This window comes from Grampus griseus, assembly GCF_964374135.1.
Source record: "Grampus griseus genome assembly, chromosome: 6".
NCBI lineage: Eukaryota > Metazoa > Chordata > Mammalia > Artiodactyla > Delphinidae > Grampus > Grampus griseus.
The window spans coordinates 95877611-95886085 of NC_139000.1; the positions used below are offsets into that span (position 1 = coordinate 95877611).

General features: G+C 36.2%; 1 protein-coding gene across 1 annotated transcript in view; it reads left to right on the forward strand.

The window, feature by feature from the left end:
* LOC309823944 (contactin-associated protein-like 3) overlaps window positions 1–3694 on the forward strand; it is a gene marked incomplete at both ends in the record, with an annotated part of 187812 nt that extends 184118 nt beyond the window's left edge. The window contains one exon of the mRNA XM_082656618.1: window positions 3501–3694. Within this exon, the coding sequence (XP_082512744.1) occupies window positions 3501–3694 (194 nt within the window). The remainder of the gene's footprint in view (window positions 1–3500) is intronic.
* Window positions 3695–8475: the final 4781 nt, after the last annotated feature.

An 8475-nucleotide genomic window follows, 5' to 3' on the forward strand; every position in this document is an offset into this window, starting at 1 on the left:
AAACTATGCAAATTGTCATTTTCCTGAACATAAAGATATAAAACTGTGTCTGGCATCAAGCTTATCTTAGGATGGAGAGATAGATAGATAGATAGATAGATAGAAAGCGATATCCATCAAATAAATCCATTCATCTATATGCATATATATATATATATATTTGAAGAAGTAAAAGTAATCACATCTTAAATATCTTCTAATATATCCTTTGAAGCAAAATTTATCCAGGTCTGACTCAAAAAAATTAATATTCAATTCTCCCTCCTTATCATTCAAGGAACGTTTTAATTTGTTTAATTAGATTATTGGAATGTGAGTAATTTGCAAACTCTGCTTGGTGAGTAGAACTAAACTGCTCTCCATTCCTTGCTACCTCAAAGTGAGGTAATTACTGCTAGAGCTGGGTGATAGGACTGGGCGCCCACTGTTCAGGCCGGCTACACACCTGCTCAGATTGGATCTGTTCATTTCGTCTGTATCCATCCAGACACCAGTTTTCTCCAGACGATTAGGAAAGTATTCAGACATTTTAAAGTGCTGACCATATCTATGTAAGAATTTTAACATTTCCATTTCTGTCTCAACTCCTTTTATTTTTGTAATGAGTGAGGAATATGACCTCCATTTTATAACTCCAAGAACAAATAAAAACCATAAATGTTATTTAGAATGCATATCTAAAAGGATTAACTTTTGTTTTAAAATTTAAATTAAACCTTAATCCTAAATCATTCTAATTTATTTTTAATGAGAAGACTTCACTATAATGCCAAAGCTAAGTGAAAATAAATCAACTTAAATGTGATTAACATTTACAAAGTAGGAATCCAAGTTCAAAATTTCACAAATTATCATAGTTTGTTCCCTTTTATTAGCAAGACCAGAGATAATAGTCAAATTGATGATAGAACAAATATGTGGTCCTTAGAGTTTTATTGCTCTTGCTGAATATCATTCCCCTGAGAAATCCTACTTGGTTCCTGATACATGGGATGGAGAATGAGAGCACAGAAGGTCTTAGGGACAGAATGGTTCAGTTTACTAGGCCCTACAATTCACTTGAACCTGCCTTCCATCTGTGTGGTGGCCGGTTGCTGGGTGCTTTGTCAGTCACTGAGTATACAGACTTCCAGTGTATTTGGAACTTCCAAAAAGAATTATCAGACTTTTTTCTAATTGATCACAGACTGCACCCACATGTGAAATATTTGATCTGTTTAAAGGATTATCCCAATAGGTGGATTTCTCCATGTTCTGCATTTTGCATCATTATTTTCTCCTCTTGTAAACAAAGGGAGTGTTATAGGAGAGGAGAATCAACCTAAGCAATATTCAGACTTGGTAAGCCAGAGATCACAGAGGGTTTCTTGCCAAGGGATCCATATTGTAGATGGGCAGGTGGATGCATAGAGAAAGAGACAGATGTGTAGATAGACAGAGACACAGGCAGACATGAGCGTTTGTCAAAAACACCCTTACACTGGAGTTGCTGATAGGAAGATTATGGAAGGCATCAGATGCATTATTCAAATTTTCTCAATCTCATCAGATAGGGGGTAGAGATAGAAGTTTTTCTAGGATCCCACCAAACCTCATGAAACAAAAACAAGCTAGAGTTAGACGTGATCAATCACATACAGAAAACCCTGGATGTGTAGGTGGGTCAGTGTAATAGTGAGAGTCATCATATAATCAAGAGGCTTGATCAATGTTATTGAGAGTTACTGGTCCCTGACACTAAAATTGGATATGATATAGCTCTTAAAGCAAGGTCCTGTAGCTAGACATAAAAATAACTAAAGTAACTGTGTTGTTTGTTCCCAAGTGAGATGCAAAATATATTGAAAGTAATGAATATTCTACTTATGAATACTTAAGAATATTCACAAAATAATAAATATGCTACCTCCTCTCAGGTAAGAAGGGGTCTGGGTTCCTGATAGCATGTGCCCAGGAATCTCTGTGACCAGTTATACCCAACCAAGCTTTGAGTTTGTTGGGCTCCATTACAGTTGCTTATGTCTGTCCCAGAGTATAATGAAGAACCCTCATTTTGCAATACAAATTTTGATTTATACAACTAAGCAGTAACATATGTTTGCTTACATTTGTTAAATGGAGATATTAATTCATGCTTAATGCCTGTGTCAGTCATCTTAAAACTATATTAACTAGTGAATGCTTCTTTTTATCTATTTGTTTCAGAATGGATTCCTTCTTCACTAATGTGATATAGCTTGAGTAAACATTCCTATGGCTTAGCTTGACAGTCTCAACACTGATGGTGCATTAAAATAATCTGAAGAGCTTTTAAAATAATGCTGATACCTAGGCCTCCCACCAAAAGATTCTGAGTTATTGTCTGCTATGCAGCCAAGGTTGAGAACTGCTGGCAAACCTAATGTCTTCAATACATTTCCAACAAGAGAAATGTTTTCCTTTTAATTACAGATAACTGAATGTTATTAATATGTCTACAATTTTTTATAAAATGGTATATTAGTTATCTGTTGCTGCATGACAGATTACCACCTATGTAGCAGCTTAACACAATCCACATGTATTATCCTTCAGTTTCTGTGAGTCAGGAGTTTGGGCACATCTCAGCTAGGTCCTCTGCTTAGGGTCTCACAATGCTGAAATCAAGGTGCCTCATCAGGGGTCTTGGGCTGGGGTCTCATCTAAAGGTTCCACTGAGGAAGGAGCTACTTCCTCAGTTGCATGGTTGTTGGCTACATTCAGTGTCTTGCAGAGGTAAGACTGAGAGCTTCTGAATTTTTGCTGGCTCCTGGACAGAGTCTTTCCTTAGCACTTGGAAGCCATCTGCAGTTCCTTGTCATGTGGGGTTTCCCAGCATGGCTCTTGCCACCTCATAGCCAGCAGGAAGAAAGAGACTCTAGCAAGACAGATGCTACAAGCTTATATAACATAATCATGTAATCATTTACAAATAATCAGGTACAGCCCATCACCTTTGTCATATTGTTTTGGTTAGAAGCAGGTCACGGGGGATCACACAAAGGTGTGGACCCCCCAGAGGCAGCAATCACTTAAGACTCTGTTGGTCTCATAGAGATAGATGGGATACACACCACATTACTGTAGTTCAACAGTATATCAGTATTAAAATTTAATTGAATTTTCATTAAAATACACATAAGCATTTAATCACTCTGTGGTGGGGCTACACACTCTACACTTTTAAAATAATAAAAACCTGCTTGCTCAATTAGCATGAAGTGTAGGCATAACCTAAGAGACCTCATTGTGTTTCTGCATTTTAGAGTGAAAACATTCACTGAAATCCAATCATGATATGTCTTTAGGAAATTAAGGCATAAAACCTCTGTGTCTAAAGTTTGCATGGACTTAGAAGTACACTTAATGTTATAACACCACTTGGTTTCAAATTTTCTGATGATAAATGATGCTAGTGTAGATTCTAGTTAGGCTGACATTTACAGTTTATAATTTGACTTTGTGTTTTCCTTTCTCTGTAGGTGTGATAGCAGTTGTGATATTTATCTTGCTCTGCATCACTGCCATTGCTGTACGCATTTATCAACAGAGATGGCTATATGAAAAAAATGAGTCGAACATTCCAAAAACTGGAGACAATGCTGAGACTGCTCTGAAAAGTGAGCTCAACATGCAAAGTACAGTCAGTGAAAGCCAGAAAGAGTATTTCTTCTGATCAGCAGTGGTCGTTTACTTATTACTATGATGATGTGACTGTCTTGCTAAGCCAGAGGCTCACAGTGGATGAAGCCCCCCCTCTTGGCCTCCTGGGACAGACGGTGGGTGTGCAGCGCCATCAACTTGCTCACGCATGGTCCCTGGAGGCTCTGCTCAGTGCTACTTCTTGATCTACTTATGTAACAGTGACTTAGGTGTGCTCATTAATTACTGTCCAGCAGTTTCTGACTGTTCTGACTTGATCTCTAAAATTGAAATGTATTTTGCATAATTATTTTGGGTTTTAAGTGAGAATAAGAATTTGAGCTGTGGCCCTACTCTTAAAAATTCAACACGGAAGTTTATGAAAGTCAAAGTTGGACTCTAATGTTTTGTGTCTCGTGGAAACCTCCATTATGCTTCCTTTATCAATCACCTGCTGACATTTATAAACCGGGAAGTGCTTCTTGGATGGCCTTCAGCTGCATTCCCATATTCCTGTGAACCAGAGCCCAGTGGCCAAAACTGCATTAGAAACCTGAAAAACATTTTTTTGGCTGATTGTTTTTACTATTTGTCTCTTTTAAATCAGTTTTGATACATTTTAGTGACGAAATGAGTGTTGAATGTCAGCTATGAAATTCTGCTAGTAAGTTCAGATACAGAACAGAGAATTCATAGGTAGAAAAATGTGTAAAGGATTTCAATCTGTGATAATTTGCTTATCTTTCTTTGTAATTTGTCATTATACTCTTTGTAAATTGTAATAACGATCACCTAATGAGCTCACAAAAAAATGTATATTTTCTAACTAAACTTGTGCCCATATATAAACTCCATGTTTAACATTGGAAATGTATCCTCCATCCACATCTGAATGAAATATAATCCTAAATTTATTTCCTTTATATATGAGGTGATTAAGTCGCTTCACTTTTCTTTGTAGTCCTGTGATTTTTGTTTCTGAAGGTTATGTCAGCAACCCTTTGACTTCCTGTGATGGTCTGGTCATTTATTAGGGAAGAAGTCATATTTGAACCAAATATTTTCATTTTCCTTTCTAAATTTTGAGCCGATCTAGGCAAAACATTCCCTGAGTTATCCTCTCACCTTGTTACTACTTGGAATATCAGAGGAAGGATGCTTATGTTAAGGGAAGATACAGGTTATATGATTTGAACTAAATTTGTCATTCTAGTCAAGATTCTAGAATCTTGAGATACGTTTCCAATAGAGCACCCAAAATCAACTAGTTCATTTTAAGTAGGGTATATTTGAATACTACGAGAGCAAAAAATTCATATTAACTCTGGGGATTGATCCAATAACTACTTTTGTGGCAGTGGTCATTAGATAATTGCATGGAGTCACCATTTGTGCTGAAAAGCCAGTTATAATAAAAATGCACTGCCTTCTCTATATCCCACCTGCCATGTGCCTGCCAGGTACTTACTCTGACCACAATAAGACTATCTGGATTTATATGCATTTTGCCTTGCTATTACATTTGAGTGTATGCCTACTTTTCTGTGTTCTTTTTAAAGAATGGGAAAAGAGATCCTTTATATTGTCTTTTCTCAAAAAATTTTTCTTATGGTTTTGTATTAATTTTCTACACAGTGTAACAAACTACCACAAATTTACTGAGTTAACACTACACACATTTATTATCTCACAGTTTCTGTGGGTCAGGATCTGGACATGGGTTCACTGAGACTTCTGCAAGGCTGCAATCTAGTGTCTGCCAGGGCTGTGTTTTCACTTGGAAACTCAGCTACGGAGGGATTTGCCTCCTCGCTCCCATGATTACTGATAGCATTCCATTCCTTACTGCTGGAGGATTGATGGAAGCTTGCTTCTTCAAAGCTCGCAGAGGAGAGAGAGGGACTCTAGAGCAAGTCTTCTAGCAAGAGGAAGTCTTGTATAATGTAATGTGATCATGGGAATGACATCGCATACCATGTGCCATATTCTGTTGGTTAAAAGCAAGTCACAGGTCTCACCCATACTCAAGGGGAGGGATTATATAAGGACCTGAACCAGCAGGCTGAGATCATGGGGACCCCTTTAAAGTCCATCTACCATAATATTGTATCTATATTCAAGTTTCTTTAAATAAAGGATGAAAAAAGTTTAGGATGTCACTCTAGCAATATGTAAAGGACCTACCTTGGTAAATGAAAAACTACATATATGTAGTTGTTTTCCCAAAGGAATGTGCAGTTTGGGGAAGGATTCAACACAAAAATTACAGGCTCCATTAGATGCATAGCTGAGTGTAAACATCATTAAATCACTGCAACTTTAACAAGTGATCACCTTATGTTCCAAAAGAATGCATCACTTTGGTACCTGAAATTTTACAAATTTATAGATAGTGAAATCCACTGCACCATGCTCTCTTTTCTAAAGGGAAAACTTTAAAATATTTTTACCAAACTTCAGTGATGCCTCATCCACTGTCCCTGACTGATTTGTAAATTTTTCCTGCTTATTTGTTAATAAAATAACATTTTTGAATTAAATTAGGAAAATATTTTAAGAAAAATTGAATGAAATTTGAACTATGAAATTATATTGTTTCTCCCTTAAAATATTAAAAAATGTGCAAATGTATACATTCTGTAGTGGTGTGTATATTACTTTATCTCTACGGTATATATAGGGAATGCCGTGATCTGTTAATATTATTTATGGTGGTATTTAAATTATCATACAAAAAGTGAAACACAAAGTAATGGATATTTACCGACTACTACTACAAGTTAAAATACCTATCAATATAGATATTTAAACCTTTGCCAGAGAACAATAATTTAACAATCACTAAGTTATTTGTTGAATGTTTACTAATACTCATAACTAGTTAAACATGATTTTCCCCAGACAGTTGGGTTTCTAGAGCACTAATTATATATATACAGATTCCAAATAACATCCTTCTATGAAATAAAAGTTCAAAAATAATAATAATTCCTCAAGTTTTATTTTCAAATAAAAAAAGGAAAATAGCATATAATTAACACTCATTATTGGGACTAGAATTTAGGAATTTCTGTTTACTTCCTTATGAAGTGAACCCTTCCCCCCACTACCTCCCCAGTATTATTTAGTAATGTAGAAAAACATATTGGGGAATTTATATTCTGTTTGTCTAAATAAACACTACTTCTGGATTTTTTTTCAATTTCTTTCATGTAGAACATTTGATAGATAATAGCTTTCAATGGAGTTTTAAAAATAAAATATGATTCTCATGGTCTTTGCCTCGAAAGAAGACAAATATGATTGAAGCACTTTCCATCTAGTATTAAGTCTGACTATGCAGTTGGATTATCAAGCCATTCTTTAAACAAAGGAGATGAAATGGACATATGTTAAATAAAAGCATGTGTATTGGGTTACTTAATCTACTGTTTTGCAATCCATGTACAAAAATATTTGAGTCCCTCCGTACCTTCAATAGATCCCGGCTGTCACTTTCCCTTTTAAAGTGTGTCTATGGTGAGTGGCAACATGGAAGAAAGAATGAAAAAGAAAGTGATAGACATAAAATGGTCTGCACACAAAGTGGTGGAGGAAATGGATTTGGTGTTTATGTATACCCACAGCCTCACAGTGCCCATGGGCACATTTATAGGTTGGGGGATATTAATAGATTTTGTGCACATTGAAAATAACTTACTACTTCAGATGAATAAAAATATTTTTAATGATAGATCTATGGACTACCTAAACCTACATATGACTATTATCACTTTTTGAAAGGATGAAAGTATTCATAAACAATGGTTTAGCAAATTTAAGTTCAGAAAAAAAATCATATTTTTACCTAAAACAAAAAACAATTCATATTCGCAGAATCATAGAGATTGTCTATTGGCAGGAGCATTAAATATCCTGCCATCCAATCCTTTCCTCTCCCTTCACAGGCCTTCTAAGCAAGTCTAAGTTGCTTCGTCCAGGGTAACAACCATTTATTAGTAGTTAAGTTCGGTTCCCTGAGCCTCGTTTTGCTGTACAAGTTCTCACAGGTGCAGCTCCTGCTAGCTACTGCTGAAAGTTTCATCAGACCATCAGCCACTAATATGTGCTGTAAGTTTAGTACAAGTATGGGTGGTGTTTTAGGAAGATAGGTGTGTGTGCCTAAGATGTGTGACTGAATTTATCATACGTAGATCACATTGCTGGGAAAATAAGCTGCTACTTCCTATGAAACCTCTGTTTCAGAATTACTAGTAATGCAGTACATTTGCCATCCTTTGATTATGACTGAAAAATGATGTATATTCACTTTACTGTATTATTGTTTGTGTTAAAAGTGTTACCAAATGCAAGTTTGTGTGCCTGATGCACAGTGAGGCCAAACAAACTGAAGTTTTGGAGTAGATAACTGTTTATTGCAGGGTCATGCAAGGAGATGGGTGGCTGGTGCCCAAAAACCCACAACTCCCTGAAGGGTTTCAGCAAAGCATTTCTGAAGACAAGGTGCGGGAGGGGCATGGTTAGTTGTTGCAAACTTCTTGGTGTTGGAATCCTTTGTTCCTGCCTCTGTCCATGCGGGTCAGGTCATGATGTTCCTATAAACAGCTAACAAGACAAATGTTATCCTCTCTTCTGCAACTTTTTATCTCTATATAAATGGAGAAGTGTTATACTTTTAAAGGTCAAAGCCTTGAGAATACAGGCTATCCTGTATATTTCAGGCTATAGGCAACATTCTTTTACAAAATGTGCAGAGCCAACATGACCAAGCACAGGCAACAGAGCACATAGGTTAAAGTAAAAGGAAGATATAAT